Source organism: Rhizopus delemar, genomic scaffold (genome assembly GCF_000149305.1).
Source record: "Rhizopus delemar RA 99-880 supercont3.6 genomic scaffold, whole genome shotgun sequence".
NCBI lineage: Eukaryota > Fungi > Mucoromycota > Mucoromycetes > Mucorales > Rhizopodaceae > Rhizopus > Rhizopus delemar.
The window spans coordinates 1248188-1274341 of NW_027137832.1; the positions used below are offsets into that span (position 1 = coordinate 1248188).

Below are 26154 nucleotides of genomic sequence, written 5' to 3' on the forward strand. Positions count from 1 at the left end.
AGTGGTGGGTTTAGTGTCGCTTATCGTTCTCAATAAGGGATATTAACAAGAATAAGTCTCAACCGACATAGTTTATCGACGTTGAACTGTAATAACAAAGGTTCAGCATAAAAGTTTCTTCTTTATATTCCTATATACATTCTTTCTCCTTTCTATCTCTCCTTTTTTCTTTCTAGACTTTTTTTTTCCAGTGTGTGATTGAGTTTGACTTGAATAAACCATGTTCGTGTATTTTTTAGCAAGAAGAACGATGAGAAATAGCCATTCCAATTCAAACTTATGAATAAAACGCACAGACATTAAAGGAAATTGAGGCAATTCACTTGGGTTCTGTTAAACTTCTTTGTGAAACAACATGACGTATAATTTTAAGGAGATCTTACTGTTGTCCATGCGAAAAAACTTTCAAATCCCAGATTAATACTTGGAACAATAATAGATAAAAAACCGGATCCGTACATCAGATTTCATTCCGTGTTAGATTCATTACTTGATTTAGAACAACTTGCCTTTAAATAAAATTAAGGAGAGGGAAGGAGAGAAAGAGAGATTGTTTTGACACCTGAGAAAATCATATAAATGTTTTTTTTTTATTTTGTTTTACTTGAGTTTATTTTTCTTCCTTATTTTTTTAATATTTAATCTTGTTCATTAATCCAAATGGACGAGCCTATTGTAATCATACATTCAGCACAGCCTGATGCAGGTGAACTAGTAGCAAAACTCGTTTCATTATTTTCTGTGTCTGTACTTTCAGTATTATTTGGGACAAAAACATTTAATGTTCAATTCAAGTATTTGTCTTATTCGAGATGGATTGTCTTGACACTTTATATTTTTTCTTGGGCCTTTACAGTCATGGGTATGATTTTGGTCACAACAAATAATAGTATGTATTTATTTGATAATTTGCTTATGAAGCGCCACAGTACTAAAACAAAATTCAGACAATTTTACTTCTTGTTTAATTTCAATCATGGTTTGTGATGTACTTTATTGTGCAGCCAAAGTAACAATTTATGTTTGGTAACCAAGCAAAAAAAAAAAAAAAAAAAAAAAATTGCTGAGACTTATTATTGTGTTAGGCTTATGGAAAAAATCTATGTTGTTTCCGCTACGAGACAAGGTCGATGGAATACACTTTCTTATAAACTTCATGCTCTCGCATTAACTCCTTATATTGCTATCTTTATTCTTATGGTAAATTAACCTTGTTATTTTATCTCATTAACTCCTCTCTTCTATTAGGTTGTGTATCACACAGCGGAAATCCAAGAAGATGGTACTTGTATCATTGGTTTAAAACCAGCTGCTACTATCCCTTTAATTGTAAGTAAGGAAAGAAAACATGGACACTACTCTGATAACTAACCTTATTCTTTAAAGCTTTATGATTTCGTAAGAGTCTCTTTTTTAATCCAAAAGTTTCAAACTAAAATGAAAATAGATTATTAATCTTTATATGACCATTCTGTTTATCCGGCCATTACTTAAAATGGGTGGCACCCATATTGCCTTTGGGTCTAAGAAAAGCACCCGACTCCATGAAGTAGCCCTTCGTACTCTGGTGGCCTCTATTGTATGTCTTATCGTCTCATTTGCCAACATCTTTTCACTCATCATGCTGAATGGTCGAGAGCGTGGTCTGCTTTGTATGACTTGCTGTACTTTAGATGTCACCATCAATGTAATCACAGTTCACTGGGTGACAACTCAAGCACATGGCAAACGTAATAAGGAAGCTGACATGGACAATACCCGGTTATCTGACTCTGGTCAAGACATTACCCGGCAGCAACATGAGATTGTACTTGGTTTTAAGGATATCGACACCAAAGTGATTCCTTACCGAGAAGAAAGGATTGATGACGATCATCTCTTTTCAGACAGTGGGTGTTTTGAACCTTCCTTTCAAGGGTCACAAACCAGCCGTAAATCATTAACAAATTAACAAGTTTTTTTAAAAAAAGAGATAGATACATTTTTGCCAGCTAAATTTTTTTGAATATTATTTTGTTCTTTGTTCTATTGATTTACAATACTGCTTTTTTTTAAAAAAAATAAGAAAGCGTAAAAGGAGATGTCAGAAAAGCTTATGCTTCTTTAGATTTATAGCTGGAGTTACAGTGATTTGCGAGTTTTTTTTTTTAAAAAAAAAAGGTTTTTATTTATTGCTCCGCATTAATTATTCAAAGCAATAATTAAGAGGCGGGTGCAAGAAGAAAAAAGCAAATATAGGGATAATAATAAATGAAAAAAGATAAAAGAAAAAAAAAGTAGAGCTGTTAACTGATCAATCAAGTTCGTTTTCTTCAGCAATGTAGCCACTGACAGATTGTGAAATGTTTTGAAGGATCGTGTTAGGTAAGAATAGCTGGCCATTGAAAATGTAATTCCAGTGTACTTTCCATATAAAGGAGAGTGCTGTAATGAGTATCATATTTGCGGTAGTAGCCCTATCTTGACAGTAATTGACTGAATAGAAATCGAGAGTTGAGAAGGCATCGAAAATGTCCTGCGTGTCAACGGCGGGCCACAAGAATTCACGGATTACACTTTGCCAAAGTGCAAGTGTTGGTGGCACGTGAAAATAAAGTGATCCGCCGAGTCGACAGCTACGCTACAAAATGAGCAGATTGGAATGGTGCATTCTGTTGGCAGGAGGCGATGTAGCAGAGACTTATGCGGAATTCTTTTGTGAATGAATCGGAACAGGCTATTTGTTTGGATTGCCATAAGTGTCAGAGACCTAAAGTCGAGCCAGAGTTTTTTTTGAATATCCTCGAAAAAAAGTGATGGAGGATTCAATTGGTTGACAGTTTTGCGAAAGATTTTGATATTATCGTTTCGAAAAATTTTAGACGGAGGAAGTCGAAATTGTAAACAGTTGACCAGAGAGTTGAAGCGAATCTGAGGTATTTCGGTTGCTGTTGCACTGGGTGACGGTAGCTTGAAGCAGATAGTGTTTTCTCAATGTGCACCCCTCCGGTATTTATGCCACGAAATACTATATGGACAGCACAACGGTGGTGTATGGCAATGTCTTCCTGTTGTTTTCGTTGAATAATCTGTAGTTGACTGTTGAACTGAAATACATCTCGTACTGTCATTTGGTTACATATTCTTGAAAACTTGAATAGATTCTCGGGGGTCACAAATATACTCCGGGTAGGCAAAGATAAACAGGTTTGATAGGCAAGGACCGTCTAACTGAATTCTCGAGGAATGTGGTCTAAAGATTTGACCAGCTGTGGACACGTATTGTGCAGATGTCTGGGCAGATAAGGGCGGCCCTCTGGAAACAAAAGTGTGATTTGATGGTGTTCTGCTTTGTAACTGTTTTGTATATGGATTTGAAGCACTTTGTTGACTTCAGTCTTTCGTCCAAGATGTGTATCCAGTAAGAGCGGTTGAATCCGACGAAAGTAGATATCTGCTTGTTGCACATGAGGATCAGTGATACTCAGTCCACCATAGCACTTTATAAGAGTCAGAATTTCTCATTTGATGCGGGGGAAAATGTTTTGGTTTAAAAACTTTGGCAGGAGACTTTTGATTTTGTTGATGTCTGGTTGGGTCACGGGAGTCACTCAGAATAGATACCAGCACATGGAAAGTAGTAAAGTATTGACAATTGTGGCACTCCCAAGGATAGATAGTGATTAGGTTGAGTGCAGTATAATCTGTTGGTGCATTCTGGTTATAAACTGTGTCATGAAAGCTTCTCTCTGTATCCGTGATTGGATCAACAGGAATCCAAGGTACAGTACAGATTGAGGATTGGAAGGCAGATAAATACTGAGGATTTCCAATTCAGCCAAGCTGCCCACCCAATACCGTGAGTGATCGCGATCAAACATGAATATAGACTCCACTTTGTGATAATTGATTCGAGCATTGGAGGCTAGACTGAGCATGTCCAAGTGGAACCTCAGTCGTTGAATGACTTGTGGGTTGTTCAGGAACACAAGGGTATCGTCTGCATAGCAAAGAATCTTTGTGGTCACTGATCGTAGTATTTCAGCATCTAGCAGGGAGACTATCCTTGACTTCTATGGAAGCCAGCAAAAGTTCGCACCACGAGACATATTTTTGTTCTACGAGAAATATATCTCAGCATATCTGAAAAACTTTAATATTGGTAGTGTGCGTAAAAGATTACCTATTAACGTTTTTACCTTGTGTGCTACCATCAGCATCAAGTTTTTTCCAATAGTTGATTATCATCATCTCCTGTCCATGATTGGACCATTTGTGCTGGGCTTGGATGACACGAAAATCTTTTCAACCGCCAAGCACATTTTTAATTTCCTGCACATCATACTCAACAAGTTCAAACGACTTTTATCGCTTTCTTTTATTCTAGATTTTCTTACATAACCAATATCACTATATCCATCCTTCTTAAAAAACTGAATGGTCTGCTGGTATAATGGTAATTACTCGATAATAAACTTTACGATATTTGCTATTATATATTGTATGATTAAATGTATGCAAATAAAAAAAAAGTAACTTATGTACCTTACCTATATACCTCTCCTTTAATACGTATAATTATCGAACTGAGATGGTTACCCCTTCAACAGCTTTTCTTCTTTTGGTAGTACTGTACATTAAATCAATGCCTTTATTTGAATACCATTTTCCAAGACCATTGGGGTTACTGTCTTGAAGTAAATAGGTGTATTTCCAAACATAAGCCAGGATATCACCCATAGAACACAAATGGTTCTCATACACCTCATCATTGCGTGGATTAACAGGAACAAAAACTAAATTGATAAACTGTACAAGTTCTGCATGGTTAGCTAGTAAGCATTTCTCACATTTTTGAGTTTTGAATTGATTTTCAAGAACTCGTATTCAATATTGCTTTTTTATACTTGTATTGAAAATATTGATTAAAAGGATAATACACACCAAAGTATACTTAATAACTTGTATAAACTGTGTTTACAAAGCAATGATACTGTCTGAGCTACGATACTCACTGGTTTAAATGTATAAGTAAGTACCCCATGAAATGAATTGATTATTGTTTGCGAATCTGAAAGAGGTTATTCATTTTCACTGATCAAGGTATCTCTTTAAAGTACTTTTAATCAAGAGCACAGTCACCATTACCAAATAACTTTTTTGTACTTCTTTTCCTTAAAAAGCAGCTTTCATACGGGTTATAAAAAAATTCTTTAGGAAGAGACTCTGTTCAGAATGCCAGCGTCATTCTTGATCTAGCGAACCAAGCATAAGCAATGCGCCCTTTTGTCACTAATTTATTGAAGCTGTCAGCAATAAAACCCAATAGCGCTTGTTATCTATTTTTTTTTTAAAAAAAAGGGCCAACTGTTATTATGCATTTTTGTGAAAATAGAAGCAGGAAGAGGAAAAGTTAAAAGTTTTCATATTTAAAAGTATGGTGTCAATGTATATATCAGTAGACATGTGGATTTGTTATGTCTGTAAGTACTATCAAACAACTCTCCTTTTTTTTTTCAACCTTACTGAACCAGACTTTACATTTCCTATTTTTCCTTTATTCAAAATTTAGCAAAATAATAAAAATTCAAGTAAATAAAGTGAACAGGCTTTTGAGATTTGTTTTGGATGATGTTACAATACAGACGTATTCTACTTAATGCATACAACCGTCAGAATGACAAGACGAGGTCAATGTAATCTATTTTAACAAAGATGGGTTCTACGTGACAGTACTACAAGGAAAATTACCTTTTTTAAGAACCCGTTCTCTAATTTTATCCACAATCAATTAAATAATTAGTTTTGATGTTGTGCAGCACTTGGTTTAGAACACTGGATGACTCATTAGGTATCTTTCACTTTATAAAATCAACATAGAAGCACGTCCATTTTCTAATCGATATAAGTCTATGACTTATGTCTGTTCCGTATTTATGGATGTTCCCCTTGTTATTCTGAGTATTTAAAAGTACATGTTACACACAAGAATTCGTAAACGTCTAAAGGCTAATTTTTAAAAATGCGCTTCAAGCATCATAAAGAATCCCTCGAATAATATCTCCAGTTTAGCCACAACAATAAACTTCCAAAAATAACTGTTTACATTCCCGATAATATACCTTTTTCTTAAGGGTCAAAAACGCCCTTTTTATAAGCCAAAAAAAAAAGGGGGGGGGAGAGAGACAGTTGAAAACAAAGGATTTTATTTACGGATTTAATTTTATTTTTTGAAAGATGTTTGCGTATTCAAATTTTTTATTTTGCTTTCATTTGACTATCAAGCGTTTTACAAATCATGTCTGACAACGATATACCATCTGAGTTCATACATTGCTTCCATAGTGAGATCCCTGATGTGGTATCAGTAGAAATTGAGGGGGGCAACGGATAGACTTACACAGTCAGCATCAAGTGATATCCCTGGAGATGTCAGATACAAGAGTCAAGTACGCTGAACCTAATGTAAAGAAGCTTATGGACCCGGATAGCTATCACAGCTGTCGCCAAGGTCTGGTTGTAAAGAAGGAAAACCTAAAGGTAGGGCAAGTCGGCTTTCAACAAAAAAAAAAAAAAAAAAAAAAAAAAAAAAAAAAAAAAAGCTTGGCTCGCAAAAAATAAAAATTACCGCAAATTTACAGTAAAAAAAAAAGATATATTGTAAAGTAAAGCTTTTTTTTTTTCTCTTCTTCTTGGCGTAAGAGTGCATAAGTGGGCTTATGTCTGCAAGCCAACATTTTTTGCACTGACAGCTCTCCATTTTCCTTCTCCCTGCATCTTACCCCTTTCTATGCAGACAGATTGATATCCCTTTTAAAAGATTCAAGATTTCCTTTGATATCCTTTTCATATCAGGTATTGAATTCTTTCAACTTTAGAAAAGAAGAAAGATACGTGTTCTTTCTATTACGTTGTTTATCTGATTTCATGACAGTAAAACCTTTTTCCTAATTGAATTCGTGCAGTGAGACTTGATAGAGCATCCAATGTCAGAAGACGAATGAATAGGTCGTGTAACATAATGAAGCACATGAGAATGCCCTTGATGGTACATACAATAAGGCCCCTTCTCTATACACCTTCTACATCTAACTTCCTTTATGATCAGTAGATTAAATAGTTGGCAAAAGATCAAATTTATATAAAAATAGACTCCTTAAAGTTAAGCTATATTCTTTTTTAGTGTTCACTTTATTTTTTCTTTTGTTTCATAAAAAAGATGTATTATATTTTTGCTTTCTTTGTCTTCACTGCACAAGTAGGAGCTAAACCCCACCTTCTCTGGAAAAGAAATGATTCGAGTACGACCAGCAAAGTTGAAAAAACATGGACTCGTTCTACAAAGAGTCCGCTGAAACAGACTGTGTCGACTGTAGAGACATCGACCCTGACAAGCCAATCAAACACTTCAACCATGACCGTGATACCCACTCTGGGTCCTTTATCCATTTTTTCAACCTCTTCTTCCCTACCCACGATCTCATCGCCTACTACGTTTGCTTTCACATCCACAGTCGAACCCACTATCAATATATCATCGCATGATATGCCGAATGAGGACCACAGACATCATTTGCCCATCATTGGAGGCATCGCTGCAGCCGTCCTTGTGTTCATGATCGGGACGGCCCTGTTGATGATTCACAGCAAACGAAACAAACAGCACGCAAAGAAGAGGGAGAGTTCATTTGTCATCACACACCCCCTTTCTTCATCAGAAATCCGACAGAAGCCTTCGCTGGGTATCTATCGGGTCACGGCGACGTACACACCCACACTCAACGATGAAATGGTCGTTCAGATGGGCGATGAAATAGAAGTATTGGTAGAGTATGATGATGGTTGGTGTCAGGGTATTAATCTATCTCGAGATCATATCAAAGGCGTGTTTCCACAACACTGTCTTGATTATTCATACAGAAAATAATGCGTGTATTGTTATTTAGAATAAATATTTTACGGAGGGGGTGTTTTTTTTTTTATTAAATATGAATATATATACAAGCTTTTAAGAGAATTTTTTAAACAGAAAACTAATTGTAAAGAAGTACTTTTTTTTTTGGGAAAGAGGAAGAGGGGGATGCGGGGGGGATGATAAATGGAGATGAAGATTAAAAGAGAGTGGATGTAGTGGAGGTAATGTCATCTAATGAAGACACATCAAACGCAAAAGAGTGGTTGAACATAGAGGAGCCAAAGGTAGCCAAGGTATGATTTAAAGCAGCCATGTGTGAATGTTCGATGTGATACTTTAAACCATTCAGGTTCTTGTAGCGTTTACCACAGTCACCGATAGTACACTGATAGGGTTTAGAAGCAAGGCTTTCGAGGTCGTCATTGTTCAGGTTACAGTGACCGTGTTGATTGTGATATTTCAATCCATTGGGATTCTTATAAGCCTTGTCACATCCACCCACAGAACATTTATAAGGCTTGTCTGCATTTGAATTATGTTGTGCAGAGGCTAACAAAGCACCGGCTTGTGCCAAAAATTCTTCATCACTCAAAAGTGGACTAGGCAAATCACCCGAGGCCAATGCGATCTTTTTGACGGCGGATTGAGTGAGCAAATCAAATGCGTTACTGTACGATCTCTTCTTTTTATTCTTTTCTTCTTCAGACGCAGTAGCAACAGCAGGGGTGTTGTTGGGGTTGTACAAATCGGAAAGATAAGCAGCCGCTTTTTTCTTGAGTGAGTGAATGGTGTCCTCTTCGTCCACCACCGAGCTACTGCTTGACCAACATCCTTCTCCTTCAGTACTGCTTGTTTCATCAAAGAAACTACTTCCTTCTTCATCTTCTACACGAACATGACATTCTTCATAGTGTTGAAGCAAGTCATGAAGGTCATCCAGTACTAAACCACAACACTCAAAGTCACGACAAAAAGTAGCTTCTAATTCTCTTGATTCAAAAGCACCTTTGATATCATTTTGAGGTTGACAGAGTTGAAAGTCATAAGCACTAGGATTATAAAATTAGTTTTTTTTTTATTTTTTGTAAGTTATTTCTATTTACTCAAAGTTGATGTCTTGTTTTGGAATAGTAATTGTACTCATACGACGAACAGGACTATATTCAACAGGAACAGGCATATTTTTTAATCTTTTTTTTTTTTTTTGGGGGTGATGGTTTAATGTAAGTGGATGAGGATAAATAAGAAAAGGAGGGATGGAAATGAGGTTTGCTTTTATATTATTATTTTTTTTAAGGTTTTATTTGTTTTTCCCTTTGTGATAGGTTACACTTTTGAATTCAATCGGAGAAAGATGAATTAATGATGGATCTCCGAAGTCCCTGTTTTCAAAGAAAAAAAAAAAGGACGTTTCACATACACACAAGATTTTAGTATGAAAAGTTTTGTGATACGTTTCAATCAAATTTATAGAGTCATTGTTCACTTGTAATTTAAGAAAAAATAAAAAAATAAAATATAACGTTTAGCCTAATTAAATAAGAAGAAAAAAGAAAAAGGGAAAAGACGAAAGGTAGAGTGAGGAAGAGGAGGAGGAGAGGGTTTTTTTAGATTGGTTTTTTTTTTGTTTTCAAAATGGAGTCTAAAAACAAGTTTGGTTTTTCATGGTTTCAAAGAGAATTTTTGTTTATTCACACAACTTGTTCAATGCATTTGATATAATCTTCATATGCTGCATACACAAAACATAACTTTTGTACCAAGTTTATCGTCAATAAAGAAAAGAGGTGGTTGATTGAATCACACATTGTCAGTGATGATGTTCTTTATTCTTGATTATTCAAGACCAATAAAAGATACTTGACTAAATCATCATGATTCCTCGCCCCCCTGTACTTTTGATGAATATCCTTTTGCGTGTGAAATTTTTTTTTATAGAAAACAGTTTCATCTTTCACAACAACCATCTTCTAAAGTGAATCAACAGATGTGTGTGTGTTCTTTCTATTGGCTGTGTTGATAAATAAGACACCGCCACAATGTTCAAGAAAGAGCTGCAAGGTATTAATAGCCAATGTATGCTTTATGATTTCCATAAACAAATGGATTTAATACATAAAATGGATTCAATACATTAATTTATAACAAAAGATGAAAACGTACTTTATTTTTCTTTACTGACATTATCCTATTTCATCCACAACAAAAAGTCATAAGCAGATCTTTTTTTCGGCATTACTAAATCGAGGGATTGTGTTCTGAAACTTTTTTTTTATATTTAATCTAGTTTGTATATCGTTCAATCTGTACTCTTGGCTCTATCCATCCCATATAAAGTACACCCTGACCTTCTTCTTTCTCTTGTAAAAAGGAATAAAGAATATGTCACAAACAAATGTAAGGTGGTGACGAGATGCAGTCTGTATCATACGTTTCACATACGCCATTATCCGTCGCATGCTTCCATGTGCATGAATCGTATTAAATAATAAACTGATGAACGTGAGAATGTGGAAAAGTACATCAACTCTGATTTTCTGCTAAAAGAATAGCTGCATTAAATCCGTTGATGTTTGTGTTTGCGTCATTCTGAATGATGTCCAGAAGTTTCCTTTTTTTTTTTATCCTTGACGCTTTTAAGAAGAAAACAGTGGATGTTTGTACAAGCGTAACATAAAGTCATGTGGGCTCACATTCTGTTCGATAGGTTAGCAAACGGGAGCAAACAATCCCGCATCTGTCAAATAGGCTTGATCATCTTGGCTTCATATTTATGTAATCTAAGCCTTTGGTCTTTTCTGATTTCTTTTGACTCGTTTCATTCATTTCACAACAGAAACCAAAACAATCAACCAAGTCTAACTGTATTCTTTGTTGTCATGATTTAATTCGATGCCATCATCATTGTATTCCATCGTCTTATTTACTGACAAAAAAAAAGTGTCTTTGTTTCAATAGCTTGACAATCAACTTCTTTTTTTAACGGTTCATCCATCATGTACATGTACTAATCCAACAAATTTCACTCATCATCAAATTTGAGCATATTTTTTAAGTTGACCGCTTTTGTCTTTCAAGTCATCATTTTTCATTGTTGTCAATCTCGCTTGTTTTTCTTTTTGACAATTGAATAAATGGGGTGTATCTTCATCTGGTACACTTTATCAAGACATAACTTTTATGGATTTTTTTTTCTTCTTCTTTGCCGAGTCAAACCAAAAAAAAGTAAGAGTTTTCTCTCACCAGTCTTTGCATGATTTGACTACATCAATCTCTGTTACATCTCCTTTCGCAGCTTTCTTTTTCATCCATTCATCTTCTATTGCAACGTCTTTTCCATAGTATTCAATGCCTAATCCAATAGTTCGCACAAGTAATGATTGTCTGCATTTCATAGAAGCTTGTATTCATTAAAGAATGTGTCCACTCGAGATATCACTTTGTTTTATAAATTAAAAAGAGGCATTTCGCTTCCTCTTTACCAGGTTTGATGTCCCATTTCATCTTACTTGTCTAGCATAACTTTCAAGAATTTGCCTATCCAAATGCAATCCCTTCAAGTCTTCCCAATTTTCTTCTTTATTATTGTACACTACAAACCCTTCTTTTAGTTATTTACAGAAGCCATAACATGCAATATTTTCAACAACAACAAAAAAATGGAAAAAATAAAAAAAAAAAAGTTGCAAACCATTGATCAAAGAGAGAAAAGTTTGTCACGGCATACTTAAGCCACCTAAAAAATAAAGAGGAAGCCAATGAGATACAATGCATGAATTTTTTAAAGCAATTCTTTTTAGCTGTGGTGTTTTTAATATCTACAATGGTCAAATAAGCACATGTAAAGTTATTTAATACTAATTACTTTGCCAAGCACAGTAAAGTTAAAATAAATAGCTCTTGGCCTCTTTATTTATTCTCGTGTTGATTTAAACACTATTGATCAATTCCTAATTCATTCCATACTTTCTTCAAAAAGGCATATTTATGAATCTTTCTTTATAATTTTGGTTTTTTACTTTTATCCATTTTCTTTGAAAGGGTAGTCAGATGTGTAACTAGTTTATGATGTCTATGTACTATGTTGTACAATGCGATTGCTTACCATAACTTCGGGTACTCTTTTAAGCAATCGCCTGTGATGGTACACAAAGCTATCGTTTCTCTTTTTGAAAATAAAAGGGCTTAAATCGAAACAAATCTCAGCCTCAATCACTAAAAACTCCTATTATTATATTGTAAACTTAAAATTTTTGAAGGCTATCAACTATCTTATCTTGACCAAATAACCCATTTTAAAACCCAAATAATAATACTTTAAAGTTTGTAAAAGTCTACATTGAAAGAGCATAGATGCTCCTTTGTAGTAGAAAATAAACATGAATCTATATTTTCATAGTTACCTAAGTCATTCACTTCATTTGCAGGGGGGAGGAGGAGGAGGGGAAATAGATAGGCTTAACTGTCAAATTATGGTTAGTAACCCCAAAAAAAATGCTTTTTCTCTTAATAGGCTTGTCAAAGTAGGAAAACACCATTCTACATTTACCTGATCAAATAATACATGACCTCTTTTCTTACATGAAAGCCATGGTTGGATTCTTTTATTTTTTTTTACTTGCACAAATGAGTAATGGAAAGAACTAGCAACATGTTGAAGGCTATATTTGTCTGTGTAACGATCAAGGCTTCTGCTTTTTGTACAAAAATGACTTTAGGGGCATAATGAATACAGGAAATGTATTCTAAAGTTGTCAGGCTACAAAGAGGTGTACTTGGCAGCATACAAATGAATGCTACTTTTTTTTTTAGGATTGATGTTCCAACAAACTCAATGCAATATGAAACTAATAGATACAATCTCAAGGAATACAGCCATCTGATAAACATCCGTAATCAAAAATCTAACTTATTTACTAGTTATCAACTTCATTAAGCTACTACTGGTAAGAATGATGAGCGAAAAAGGCAGTGGACACAAGATAATATGTATTCATATAAATTAATAAATTACTCGCCTTTGGACAAAATCAACGGTAATTGCATGAATTTGTAATCAATTTATCTAAAACAAGTACAAACATGAAATACGATAGCATCGTGTTATAATGGAGCTCATAAAAATACAAGTAACAGAAATGTCAGAAGCGATCTGACTCTGAATCCTAAAACTAAGATACTATCAATTCATACTATAACAAACAATTGATCGGTATGTATAGAATATATTTTCAAGTTTGCAACCTTAGGATTCGTTGCGCTTGACTATAGCAACCAGGAAAGACAAAAGAATTCATAATTCATAGAGGCATAGCATACTCCAACATCGTAATACAATGAAACTTTTACTCCAGCTTTGTATGACGCTTTCTTTTCTCTATAATTCTTATAGCTCTTTTTTATTCATCAAGAAGAAAGCCAGTGATTTTACTAGTTGGAGCATACAGCTATACAATGTTATTTATTCGTTTATCTTAAATAGAATACAGTCATAAATAAGAAAGAAGTCATATCATGCTTACACAAGATGGTATTCAGGTACAATAAGTTTTATTTGTGAGAGCAATAAGAACATTTGATTAAATGTCATTTTCTTTAGATTCAGATTCAATTAGCGCACTTCATTTATCATTGACAATAATGGCATATCCACTTCAGCTCTCCTTTCCTGTGACCTTACTTGATCTATTTTGTGTACACTTTACAAGTGTCACTAACGTTCAATTATTGCCGTCATTAAATGTCTGTCAAACCACTGCATTGTTACCTATGAACACAAAAGGTTATTTTAAGTTCCTTGCTTGACTTGAGAAAGCTTTTGGTTCATTTTATGCCAGTTCATTTATGTCAATTAGAAAATCAAAGGGCATCACCTTTTCAATTTTCAAGTAAATAACACTTTAAAACTTTGGTTAATGCATGGCCTTTTGATGATTCAAAAATATTAGCCTTTCACTACTGAGTGTGTTGACTTTCTGAAACGGTTGCCAATTAGTGATCTATCTCTTACTTTCATGTAATCTGTTGACCAAGACCAAACTTGATTTTGCTTCAAATGGTCATATTATAAAGTATAATGCCAAGAGAAAAAAGCTTCAACCACTTATATCTTAGAAATAATATAGCCTAATAAAACTGAGGAAATAGACTCTATAGCATGAAACATTATTTACAAAAAAGCAAAATAATGTGGCTGAAATTTCCACATAAAAAAAGTTAAATAGAGATTAGTATCACTTTCTCTTTCTTTATTCTCTCTTTTTTTTTTCTGCCAATTTACAAACCTATCTATCGCCAAATCTTATTTACTTTATGCCTACTAGCCTCTGTGCTCCCTTCACGATGATTAAAGCAACATGGCATTTATAGCCAAGTATGTTCACAACTCCTCGTATCAGTACACCATCCTTTGATCCATACCAGGGCTGATAGATGATCAAGATAGATCATAGCGACCATAGTTGCTACTGCAATACTGTATGCTTGCAAAATACTGATTATGAAGGAATCTATGACAGGTTCACTTTTAATTGTACTCTTCTCATTCGTCTTTTGATACTTTATTCATTCTGATGAAGCCTACGGTTATCAGGACAAACAGACTCGACAGAGCAGGGCTCAAACATCTTCTTAAAAAATCAAACATGAAAACAATCATGCCTCATACCGACTTTCAACAAAGCTCAATCCCTTGTTTTCTCAACATGGCCATATCTCTGAATTTCAATGGACTGCAGCCAGAGGTCCTCAACCGAGACAGATGCCTTGAGAAAACATATTTGAACGAATAAGCAAAGCCATCAGTATCACAATAGCTCATTCGAATCAGGTATTGTTACAAAATAACTACATTTTAATTTTAAAAATACCAATAGAAATACCTATCGGCGACGATGAGTAATTTAAAAGAAACATCAATCTAAAAAATACATTCTGAAGGACATCAGAAAAGCAGTCATTAAATGTTGGTAAGCTGTTGGATAGTATGTGATTCAATCCCCTTAGAATAGCCCCATGATTCCAGAAACAATGCAACTGATACGGTACTCACCGATCTTTAGCTGGACTGGATGAAATAGACTCCATAATTGGGTTGTGGTGATGCCCTTTGATCCTGAAGCAGGCAGTCAATATGAAATTGATATTGATATATAAAGGAAGAGGCGATCGAGAATACGCGTTTGGAACACAGCTATCCTTAAGGTAAGATAGTCATGTGCCGGCAGTAGACCACAAGTGCTCGATATGCCATTAGCATTTTCATCAAATAAGAAGCAGCCAAGATGACTACTTGTAAAAAGTGCCAATGATCTACTTCCTTCACTGTTGAACATCAATCATGTTGAGCCCAAGACCCTCAATACAGATAAGAACACAGCCAAGTAGAGCCACAGTGATCAAAAGAAACTGAAGAGTCTTCAAAAATAAAGAGACAACCCCTGGCAATCAAAAATTGCAAACCAGGTCAAGCAAACGTCTTTAACGTGATCGTTGGCAATACAGGCAAATAGGGTGATAGACTCATTGAATGAGGTACAGCAAGAAAAATAGAGCACGAAGGAAATCCTACGAGTAAAATTCAGCATTGAAGGACCATCAGGGATTTTGTTAAAGAGACAAACGAGCTTATTGAAAGACATCCAAAGGAACAGCATGTTAGGGGCTGCTTCATGACAATTGTCTAATCCAGAAGGATACATCTCTCGACCGTGTAAGCTCAACCATGGTCTGTGAAACTCGCTTTTGTCTCTTTACATCTTCTTGTATCTAAAGGATTCGGCACAGAATTAAAGGCTTCAACAAAATGAAGGCAAGACGATGTATTTATTAAGTAGCAAGGAATGTGTCTCCTTTTGCAAAACTAAAGGAGAAGAAAGAAAGCTTTTTTTTTTTGCAAAGCTTTTCTGAGAAAGACAAACTACTTTGCATTTAAAGCTTTCAAAAGACTGAGAATTGAAGGAGACAGAAGCAGTAATTAGATAAAGACGAAAATGGGTTTACACTGATATTCACAGCATTGCAGTGAGTATATAGTATAGACGGTTTACAAGTAAATTACTTTTATGCATTATTCTCTTGTTATTTACTTGTAATGCAAAATTCGTTACGATCTTTCCAGATATATTACGTTGCTACCACCCTCCATTTAGTAAAACAGTCGTAACCAAATAAGTCTGATTTTTAAAAGAGCCTTGGCATTCGGCATTGCTATTATCAGTTTACTTAAAACAACGACTAAATCAGCAATTACTAAAAGGCAGCACAGCTCGTACTCTCTGTTATTTATCTGAGTATTGCTTAAAACATATTCAACTTGTATGAATCCTATTTTTATTTCATTAGGCAACAAAGAGACCTTTTACCAGCAATCATATCTTCCTATAGACCAGGCATTCTATTTTCTTATTTATATATCTTGGGCATTGAGCAAAGACAGTGTACCATCCTGATTTAGAACATGATATTGATAAAGTTTGATGGTGTAACAAAGTAAGAGGAAAAGCAAGCTTACTTTAAATAGCAATCACCACTCTCAGTTTCCCCCCCAATCTTATACAAAAATAGAAATGGGCCCAACGTTGTAAAGGCGATATGTGTGTTAAACGATGAGTGGTTCAATAACAAAAACATTTTCTCTCTCTCTTTTTTTTTGTATTCTCCACTTTTAATAAAAATATGGATTAACATTTTTTTCTTTTTTTTTTTTTTTTTTTTTTTTACTATTTTGGGAGAGGGGAAAGGAAGCCATGTTTTTGGTTATTTATTTATTTTTATTATTTTTCCCATTTGTATTTAGTATTACTTATTGCATAAAAGAAAAAAATGTCTTACTAAACAACACATGTCCTGCATTGACGGATTTTTCACCAACGCTGTTTCCACCCAGCAAAACACACATGATGACGAGTTCAACGCCCATTAAACCATTTTCCTCATTTGAAGAATGGCAGCAACGTATTGACACTCGACAAAGACCGAGGTCACCAAAGGTAGTAGGTCAGCAAGTCATTGACAGCATTGACGGTGGTCTGAGTGATGACTTGGGTGCCATGTTTGAAAATATCATGAGCCACCAAAAACCCAATAATGTCTATGAAGAGCAGCAGTACATTTCACCTATTGGAAACAAGCCAAAAAAACAAGAGGATAACCTCAAATATCTCAAAGAACGGTTCAATTATGCCTCGGTGGATTGTGCAGCGACTGTAAGAAAGGCTAACAAAGAAGCCAAAGGAGCTCAAAGTATCTTGTTTGAATCCAAAGATCAGTACTTGTTGAATAGATGTTCAGCAAATAAGTTTGTGATCATCAACCTTTGTGAACAGATTCGAGTGGATACGATCGTCATGGCTAATTTTGAATTCTTTTCGAGTACTTTTAAAGATTTCAAGGTGTATGGATCAGCCAAATATCCTTCAGATGACTGGTGGTTACTTGGGCAGTGGCAAGCAAGAAACACAAGAGACTTGCAAGTAAAAAAAAAAAAAAAAAGGCATACCAAAGAGAAAAGGAAAGAGTTGATAAATTATTTTGATAGGTTTTTCGAGTACCCGAGAGTCCTTGGACAAATTATATCAAAATTGAATTTTTGACGCACTATGGACACGAATATTATTGTCCATTGAGTTTAGTGAGAGTACACGGGATGTCCATGATGGAATTATATACAAATATAGAAAGCAATGATGATGAGATTCCAACTCCCGAACATCTTTGGCCAGCAGAGATTCGTGAACAAATCATCCAACCTCAATATGACATTGTCAACACATCCGAGTCCTTTCCGATCAAGGTTGAGGAGGAAGATGTACCGATTGTGATACCCCCGGTGGTGAATGATACAGAAGAGATGCCGACAGAAGAACAGATGGAGATGCCTGAAGAAAATATAGAAAAAATAGAAAAGACTGTGACCACATCAGCCGTTACGACCATATCAGGAGAGAGTACTTGTGTTCAGAGAAATACAATCATGCCTTTACCCATCAACAAGTCAAGTCAGGAACTGATTGAGCAACCTTTGATGATTGATAGTAATGATGACCATCATGAAGTGAATATGACCAGTATGGGTTCGCCCGTAACAAGTACTGTCTCACATACATCGACTCAAGAGACATCCACGAGTAATTTAACAGAAGATAATCGACCCATGATAACTCAGCACAAGATACATCATTCAAAGGAAACAACGCAAGAGTCAATTTACAAGACAATCATGAAAAGGCTTAATGTATTAGAACACAATATGACGCTCTCACAAAGATTCTTGGATGAGCAAAACAAAGTGTTGAATGATGTATTTCTTGAGATGGAAAGGAAACATCAAGAACAATTGATTGTGCTTATAGAACATTTAAATGGAACCGCAAGCCAAAAGATTGAAACGATGGCAAGTGAATAGATAAATGCTGGTTTATAAGCTAACGAGTGATATAGAAGCGAAGGTATGAACAGTGGTATGCGGACATGAAAGAACAAACGGAGAATGAGATGAAAGAGATGAATAGTAAAGTTAATTCATTATCCGATCAGTTATCATTTGAAAGAAAAGTGTCAATAACACAGTTAATCATTACGATCATATTATTCGTCTATATGGCTTTATCAAGTGGTACACTGAATACACTATCACCTGTGATTGCAGCACAATTAAAAGAAAGAAAGAAACGTAAAGAAACCAAGTTGTTTATTGATACAAAAAATACTGAAGAACAACAGCAACAAGTGGTGCCACGTATGAATTCAGCATAAAAATAAAGTTTATTTACAGTTATTTACATTTGCAAGTGCTTCTTTTAGTAGTTTACATTGTTCTTCATTTAATGTCTCACTGAATGAATTCACTTTGAAGTGAACAATCAAGTTACCCTTTCCATGTTCTCTATCAGGCATACCTTCGCCTACAATGATGTGTTCATCACCATCTCTGATTGGCTTTATGAGTCCATGGTGAGGGCCGTGTTCAATCAGACAGTGTGTCTTTCCATCCAATCGCATCAATTCTTTTTTAAACCCAGTTAATGCCTCCAGCAAAGACAATTCAACGACGGTATGTAAATGACGGCCGTCTCGTTGATAGACTGGGTGAGGCAGTTCCTCGATTCGAAAGATGAGATCACCGCCCTTTCCAGGTGCCCATTCATCTGCGTGGTTATGAAAAACGACGGTGGTACCATGCTTGTATCCAGGCAGTATTCTGAGATGGATCTTTTTGTCTTCCTTGATCAACTTGCCCGTCCTTTTATCAAACACTTTACGCGTCACCTTGAAGTTTTTATTCGTTCCCGTATAAAGATCTTCAAGCGTCACACGGACTTGTCTAACTGTCGTCTTTTTACGTTGAGGTGGAGGGCGTCTTGCTCTTTTTGGATAAATGAAATGATCTGAAAAGAAGTCATCGTCATGACTAAAGAAGAAATTTGAACTAAACATTTGATCAAACAAGTTAATGCCATCATCTGATTCCGATGAATAATATTGAGGAGGAGGAGGAGAATCGTATTCTTGACGTTTTGCTGGATCACCGAGTGTTTCAAATGCTTCAGCTATTTTTTGAAATTGAACTTTAGCTGAAGGATCATTGTTCCTGTCTGGATGCCATTTTAAAGCTTTATTTGGCGTTAATTAAAAGTACGCTTTGTTATTGTTATTGTTTACCTTGTTTGCGATATGCCTTTTTGATTTCATCTTCTGTTGAATCTCTAGAAACTCCAAGAATTTGATAATAATCTTCACTCATCACACCTCTTTATTAATAAAAAGTAATATAAAAAAAAAGGAATTAATTTGTTAACTTTATTTCCTTGCTTTTTTTTTTTATTTATTTATTTGTTCCGAACTTTTCTGGTAACTTCCATGACAAGTCACAAATAGCTATTTTTTTTTTGTATCGTATTTGCATCAAATAGAAAGAAAATGTAGAGTCTATGTTGACTTTAATGTTCATACGCAAGTTTATTTATTTGGATCATAAACTTTATTTATCAGCCATTCAGCATTCTGAAAGCAGTACATGTAAGAAATATAACAAAACGATCAAAGCAAGAGAGAAGTAAAGAAGAAAAAAAAATCTTTTTTATACAAATCGGATAAAAGCTTCAGATTTTTTTTTTCTTCTCGTTTTTATCAATTTAGGTTAGTACCTTCTCAAACGGGGGTCACTTTTCTTTTTTGCATGACAATGTCCAGAATTTTTGAGTCAAGTTACACGTATATGACATGTAGTGAAAAAAAAAAAAAAGGTTAATTTGAATTCCTCTTTCTTTTTCTCATCTAACCCAAATTCATCTAAACGACCCAACTGCTCGGCTCCGTTTGGTGACATCATATAAGGGGAAGTGATCCACGCACAAAAAAAAAATACAGAATATAGTTTCCCTTTTTTTTTCTCTTTTTCTTCTTTTCTTTTTTTTATTTATAAACACACATTGAAACGTGTAAAAAACATTCAGTAAAAAAAAAAAAAGAAAAAAAAAAAGTCGAAAAAAGAAAAGAGCGTGTGAGAGAGAAAACACCCCTTTTTTTAAATAAAAAAGAGGTAAAAAAAAATATCGATAATTTTCCTTTTATAAAACAATCCTTGTTTTTTTTTAATGGAAGATTTTTTCTTCTTCTTCTTTCTGTGGGACATGATGACGAAAGCCAATAATAGCAGTCGATCTAGTTCAACTAGTAATGATAGTAATAATAGTGAAGATCAACATTGTAAGAGGTAATTTATATATTTTATTCTATAATCCATTTTATTTATATAAAAAGTGTTTATAGAATTAGATTAGACGATAACAAAAATGAACCAAAAACTACTCTAGTGAATAGTTCATCTGCAAAGACTCAAGCAGCCTTTGTGAATAAATTATACAAGTAATAAATAGATAAAAATACAATAAAAATAAGCTCATACTTTATAATAGAATGTTGGAAGATCCTCAAGCAGTTGAACTAATCTCATGGTCATCTCGGGGCGATTTATTTAGTGTATCGAATCCAACCTCATTTTCAAAATATGTATTGCCTCAATACTTTAAACACAACAATTGGCAAAGCTTTGTTCGACAATTAAATAGTAAATACAATTGTAACTTGTAAATATGCACATAATAATATGCGTGTACATAGTGTATGGCTTTCATAAAGTCAATGATTTAATTCACTCCAATTTGACCAACGAGAATCAAACTTGGGAATTCAAACATCCCAACTTTAAGAGAGGCGCTGTAGGTGACTTACAAAACATCAAGCGAAAGAGTGCCAAGACTCAACTTCAGCAACTACAACAACAAAGACAAAAAGAACTACAGCAACAAGAAGCATTTAAACAAGAAGAAATGAACAAGGAAGTATTGACAGAAGGCGATCCAATGTCAAGAATAGAATCTCGCTTATTAGGAGTTTCAAAGTCCTGTGAATTGTTGTACAATGAAATTGTACATTTAAGAATGGTTGTTTCTAAGCAACAAGTGGTAAGGACGAGAAAAAAAAATTTTTCTTTTCCTCGATTTCTTGAGAATCGAGAATTTTTTTTATTTTCGAATTCTAAAATGCAATTTTTCCTTAATATAGGCAATGCAAGATCTTGTCGATGTTGTTTCAACGTCAAAATTAAACTCGAGTAAATAACTAAATTTAGAAAAACGTAAGCTTCCTACTAATTCTGCACAGATTGTATTTGCTCAAATAATAACAGAGAAAATGCAATCAATAACCAGCAGGATTTAAAAGATGGTAAATTGGGAAATCATTGTTATTTTATTTTGCTCATGTATTAATTTAGCGGAAAGTCTTCGATTACAAGTCTCAAAATTAAAGGAGATTCAAAATATCAATAGATTTTCGACAGATCATCGATCGAATACCAATCATCAATTTGATTCAAGTGAAGCAAATTACAAGAATTATTCAATAGAGTCAACTAGAAAACTTCCTTTAATTGAGTCCATGTCTGAAGATTCTAGTGGCGAACGAAAATCATCTTTTTCTTCTTCCAATTCATTTTCATCTTCTGACTGTAATCGTCAGAGTAGTTTTAAATCAAGTAAGTAATCATCACTATGCAATGATTGTATACTTATAGTCTATCAGATGAAAGAAATCATTCTTCTTTTATGATGGGATTTGGGAAAGAATCTCACATATTAAACCCTAGTCATGATTCTGGTAAGCAATAAAGAAGTTCACCACGGAAAAGCAGTAAGAATCTAGTTTAGTAAAAGTGATAACCCTTTTTCTCTTTTTTCTTTAATATACCACATACATACACATACATATATACACATACACATCTTTTGTTTTATTTTTATTTTATTTTTTTTCTCTCCTATAGATTTCCATCACCAATAACAAGAATATAAAGAAAATCTTTATTGTTTATTTATTCTTTTTTTGTATATATTTAATGATAAAAAGTAATTCTTGAGGGGGGGAAGAGAAAGGAACGTCATTTTTTGCAAGCATAATTTAACTTCAGCTTTTTTTTTTTTTTTTTTTTTTTTTTTTTTTTTTCCCTCTTTTTTTACTTGTATGAGTTCATTGGCTGGCCTTGTCAATTATTCTGATGAAGACGATTCCTCTTCTGACGAACAAGGTTTTACTTTACAATGAAGATAAAAAAATAATAATAATACTAATATTTTGATCACAGCTACAATCGCACCATCTATTCTTAATCCAAAACCACAGCCTACTCAAACACAATCTGTTCAAACAACACAACTACCTTCTCTCACACCACAATTAACAGAAGTGTTTGCCAAAAAGAATAGACTGATGAATGCACTTACACCAAAACCAATAGAAGGAATAGAAAATTGGGGAATTCCCGATGAGCCACAACAGCCATGTGATCCCGAAAGAGCAGTAAAATCACATTCATCGCAAACATACTCACTTGTATACTCATCTATTTCATACTAGGAAAGGATTGCTCACTTTTTATCATTAAAAGCATCAGGTCACCGCCTCAATGATCATCTGGCTCACAACAAGGCCTTTCGCAATCCACGTATTTATGCAAGACTCGTCGAGTTTACAGGTGTGGACGAGATGGGCAGTAACTTTGATCCACAAGATTTTGATCCACACGGATTTGACAGTTCGTTTTACATTGATGGCATCTTGGAAAAACAAAAAGAACTGGCAGAGGCCAAATCCAAGAAAACGTCAGTTCAATTTGTCAAGAGTGAGTTGAGTCAAGAGCAATCTGAGGCGATGGCCAAGGCGATGGCCAATGCTGCTAAAGTGGCGAGTCGGATTACAGGAGGAAAAAGTTAAATTCAGAAATAAAATGATAAAGTTGTCTAATCAGAAACAAAGCAAAAAACCATCAATTTACTCGGATCATATACAAAAGAGTTACATGTCAAGTATAGGATTCATAAAGATCAAGAAGAACATAGTATCATTGAGAAATAGTTTTGTACAAACGAGTGATCTCTTACAATATTTATTTGTTTATATCATCAAATATATTTATTCGAATAAAACATTACAAATGTGAATTAGATAATAAGGAATACACAAGGCATAAGACAATCAGTGTTTCTCGTACACACACACACGTTTAGGGCATTGGTGTTTTTTTTGGCAGCACATCGGATATTTAAATTGAATTTTAATTATGTAATGACCCTTTTATATAAAAAAAAAGCCTAATCATTTTCCCCTTTTCTTTTCTTCTTTACAAAAATGAGTAAAGTCAAGTTGTTTTATAACCCAGAAACAGTTCATATTCAAACAAAAGCAAAGCAAAGTGTTTCTTTAATTGATTACATAAAGGAGAAATGCCCTTCACTTTATGGGCCTAAAGCAGTCTATCATTCAACACCATATCTATTCAATGGTCACCTTCAAACAGCTTATGCAGCTTATTACAATTATTCACCTACTGTTAAAGAAGTGACTTATGAAAGGTTTATGCTTGCAAAGTATTGAATATGTTCAAAGGCTTATGTTGTTAATAGAGAATTGATCGAGACGTCCGATGGTGGTTCCATTGCTTTGGATTGGACACATCCTTTAACAGATGAACAAGTACCTACACTAGTCGTTCTTCACGGGTTAACCGGTGGAAGTCATGAATCTTATATTCGAAGTTTATTAGAAGTGGTAATGATTATGGCGTACCAATGAAAAAAAAAAAAAAAAACGATTTTCATACTCAGCCTTTTCCTTTCATTAGCTTGTTCATCCACCTTTCAATTATCGTGCGGTAGTGATGAATAGTCGTGGATGTGCTAATTCTGAGATCAAGACACCACAGATGTATAATGGCGCTTATACAGATGATCTTCGTTTAGCTCTTACTCATATTCAAAAGAAACTTGGTGTGCAAACACCATTGGTTGCTATTGGATTCTCGCTTGGTTCAAATGTCCTAGTCAAGGTACACACACTTGTGAAAGATTTCCTTTTGTATATTGATTACCTTGTAGTATCTTGGAGAAGAAGGAGACAAAACCCCATTTAAAGCAGCTATATCGGTTGCCAATCCATTTGATTTCAGAGGGTAACAGGCAAAAACAACAAGAATGATGAGTAGCTAAAATGAATCGTATAGATCCATGGATCGTTTGGAAGATTCTTATTTTGGCAAGACTATCTATTCTCCAACAATGGCTAATAACTTAAGAAATCTGTTTTCCAAGTAAGAAAACGATTACATCATAGATGGTAAATGGGGGAGATTAACATTTATTATTATTGTCAGACATATGGATGTTTTAGAAAAAGGGGGTAAAGTCAATAGAGAGCAAGTCATGGCCGCACGGACCATTCGTGAATTTGATGACGCTTGTACAAGAAAAATGTTTGGTTATACAACCGTGAATAATTATTATCGTGACGCCAGTTCTTGCCGATTCATTGAATTTGTCAAGATACCCTTGCTTTGTTTAAATGCTTTGGATGATCCCATTGCTCATTCAAGCTGTATTCCTTATGATGAAATCAAATGTAATCCAAATGTTGTCTTGGCAACCACAGATCAAGGTGGACACATCGGTTGGTTTGAGCATGTGACACGTCCAACCAGATGGTGTGTCAAGCCATTAACTGAATTTATTGTTGCCATGTTTCAGGTACTAACTTAAAGTGATCATAAAGATGCATATAATAACAATGTTTATAGGCCTTTGACGTTCGAGAAGCAGATAAAGCATTAAGTACTAAAGAAATAGATGACCAAGTAGATAACGTACAAGCGCAAGTTGTTGAAGGACAGGTTGCTTAGATTCAAAACGACAGAGAGAGAGAGATACATATATATGAATCAATGCGTAAATAAAATGATACCTTATAATATAAATAAACAGATGTATAGAAAATATTATATAGTTTATTACACGCTACTGTTTTCATGAGTTACAACTCATGATTTATTAAGATATATTGGCTTACACGAATGAAGCTTCATTTAGTGAATTGTTCTATTTATTCTCCCTATAGGGACGTTAAACTATTTGCTATAAAAAGACAAAGAGAACAAGATAAAGAAACAATGTTTAGCTTTACGTGAAAACGAAAAGGGATCCTGATGAATGTGCTTTATATTCAAGTTTATAAATCGCACCTCGAAATGAGTTTGTTCGGTCTCTACAAAAGAAAAGTATACATGGCGTGAAAGCATCACGTACATGAAGTGAAATATAAAAGCAAACATGTATTTTTAATTATTTTGTAAGCAGTATAACTTGAGATCCAACACTTTATTTGACAACTTTCTTTATTTTATGTTCAATTGTGTGAAAGTGTAAATTCCATAATAAACAGCGAAATCAAGACAGATCAAAACTCCTGAAGTACTTGAATCACAAACATACCCTTGGAAACACGTATCATATTTATGTATACTGAAAGGCACTTGAATAGCTCAAAAGGTATTTGTTACCGCCATTCATTAAATTAAATTTTGACCAAAACGATGCTAAAAAATTTTTTACCTTTCGTTCCTGAAAATTTTTTAGAGGTAACCAATAGCAGACTATTCCGAAATTGAATTGACTAGAGAAAAACGGCGTTTATGACAGCAAAGTAGTTTATAACCAAGTCTAGTGTTATTTGATATTAAACCAATTTTTTCCATATTGGTTTTTTAAACTATAGTTCTCATTCGTTACAATGATAAAGACTACTTTGGCGGAGTAAAAAGAAAAAGCAAAACAGAGAGTCTCCGAACGAAATAGAAACATTTCGAAAATAGTTTGCTTCACTTCAAATAACAGTAAACATCAAGCAAACATTGTGGCTACCATACATTGCTC

General features: G+C 34.4%; 8 protein-coding genes across 8 annotated transcripts; 5 read left to right on the plus strand and 3 right to left on the minus strand.

Moving 5' to 3' along the window:
* Positions 1-976: 976 nt before the first annotated feature.
* Positions 977-1951, plus strand: RO3G_08480 (uncharacterized protein; the record flags this gene model as incomplete). Its single annotated transcript, XM_067663070.1, has 5 exons — positions 977-1026; positions 1086-1200; positions 1249-1329; positions 1387-1398; positions 1448-1951. The coding sequence occupies 5 exons, from the start codon at positions 977-979 to the stop codon at positions 1949-1951; spliced, it is 762 nt and encodes a 253-aa protein (XP_067519171.1).
* Positions 1952-4456: 2505 nt separating this feature from the next.
* RO3G_08481 (uncharacterized protein) lies at positions 4457-4719 on the minus strand (the record flags this gene model as incomplete). The annotated part of the gene is made up of 2 exons (XM_067663071.1): positions 4457-4468; positions 4579-4719. 2 exons carry the CDS (start codon positions 4717-4719, stop codon positions 4457-4459), a joined length of 153 nt encoding a protein of 50 aa, XP_067519172.1.
* Positions 4720-8090: 3371 nt separating this feature from the next.
* RO3G_08482 (uncharacterized protein) lies at positions 8091-9074 on the minus strand (the record flags this gene model as incomplete). Its single annotated transcript, XM_067663072.1, has 2 exons — positions 8091-8943; positions 8998-9074. 2 exons carry the CDS (start codon positions 9072-9074, stop codon positions 8091-8093), a joined length of 930 nt encoding a protein of 309 aa, XP_067519173.1.
* Positions 9075-16791: 7717 nt separating this feature from the next.
* On the plus strand, positions 16792-18299 carry RO3G_08483 (uncharacterized protein; the record flags this gene model as incomplete). Its single annotated transcript, XM_067663073.1, has 2 exons — positions 16792-17367; positions 17433-18299. 2 exons carry the CDS (start codon positions 16792-16794, stop codon positions 18297-18299), a joined length of 1443 nt encoding a protein of 480 aa, XP_067519174.1.
* A 359-nt stretch (positions 18300-18658) lies between these two features.
* RO3G_08484 (uncharacterized protein) lies at positions 18659-19637 on the minus strand (the record flags this gene model as incomplete). The annotated part of the gene is made up of 2 exons (XM_067663074.1): positions 18659-19443; positions 19556-19637. The coding sequence occupies 2 exons, from the start codon at positions 19635-19637 to the stop codon at positions 18659-18661; spliced, it is 867 nt and encodes a 288-aa protein (XP_067519175.1).
* A 1175-nt stretch (positions 19638-20812) lies between these two features.
* RO3G_08485 (uncharacterized protein) lies at positions 20813-22099 on the plus strand (the record flags this gene model as incomplete). Its single annotated transcript, XM_067663075.1, has 5 exons — positions 20813-20963; positions 21017-21360; positions 21461-21509; positions 21672-21932; positions 22044-22099. The coding sequence occupies 5 exons, from the start codon at positions 20813-20815 to the stop codon at positions 22097-22099; spliced, it is 861 nt and encodes a 286-aa protein (XP_067519176.1).
* A 318-nt stretch (positions 22100-22417) lies between these two features.
* RO3G_08486 (uncharacterized protein) lies at positions 22418-23167 on the plus strand (the record flags this gene model as incomplete). Its single annotated transcript, XM_067663076.1, has 3 exons — positions 22418-22481; positions 22539-22753; positions 22811-23167. 3 exons carry the CDS (start codon positions 22418-22420, stop codon positions 23165-23167), a joined length of 636 nt encoding a protein of 211 aa, XP_067519177.1.
* A 414-nt stretch (positions 23168-23581) lies between these two features.
* RO3G_08487 (uncharacterized protein) lies at positions 23582-25124 on the plus strand (the record flags this gene model as incomplete). Its single annotated transcript, XM_067663077.1, has 7 exons — positions 23582-23805; positions 23857-24001; positions 24075-24278; positions 24328-24401; positions 24453-24539; positions 24603-24972; positions 25023-25124. 7 exons carry the CDS (start codon positions 23582-23584, stop codon positions 25122-25124), a joined length of 1206 nt encoding a protein of 401 aa, XP_067519178.1.
* Positions 25125-26154: the final 1030 nt, after the last annotated feature.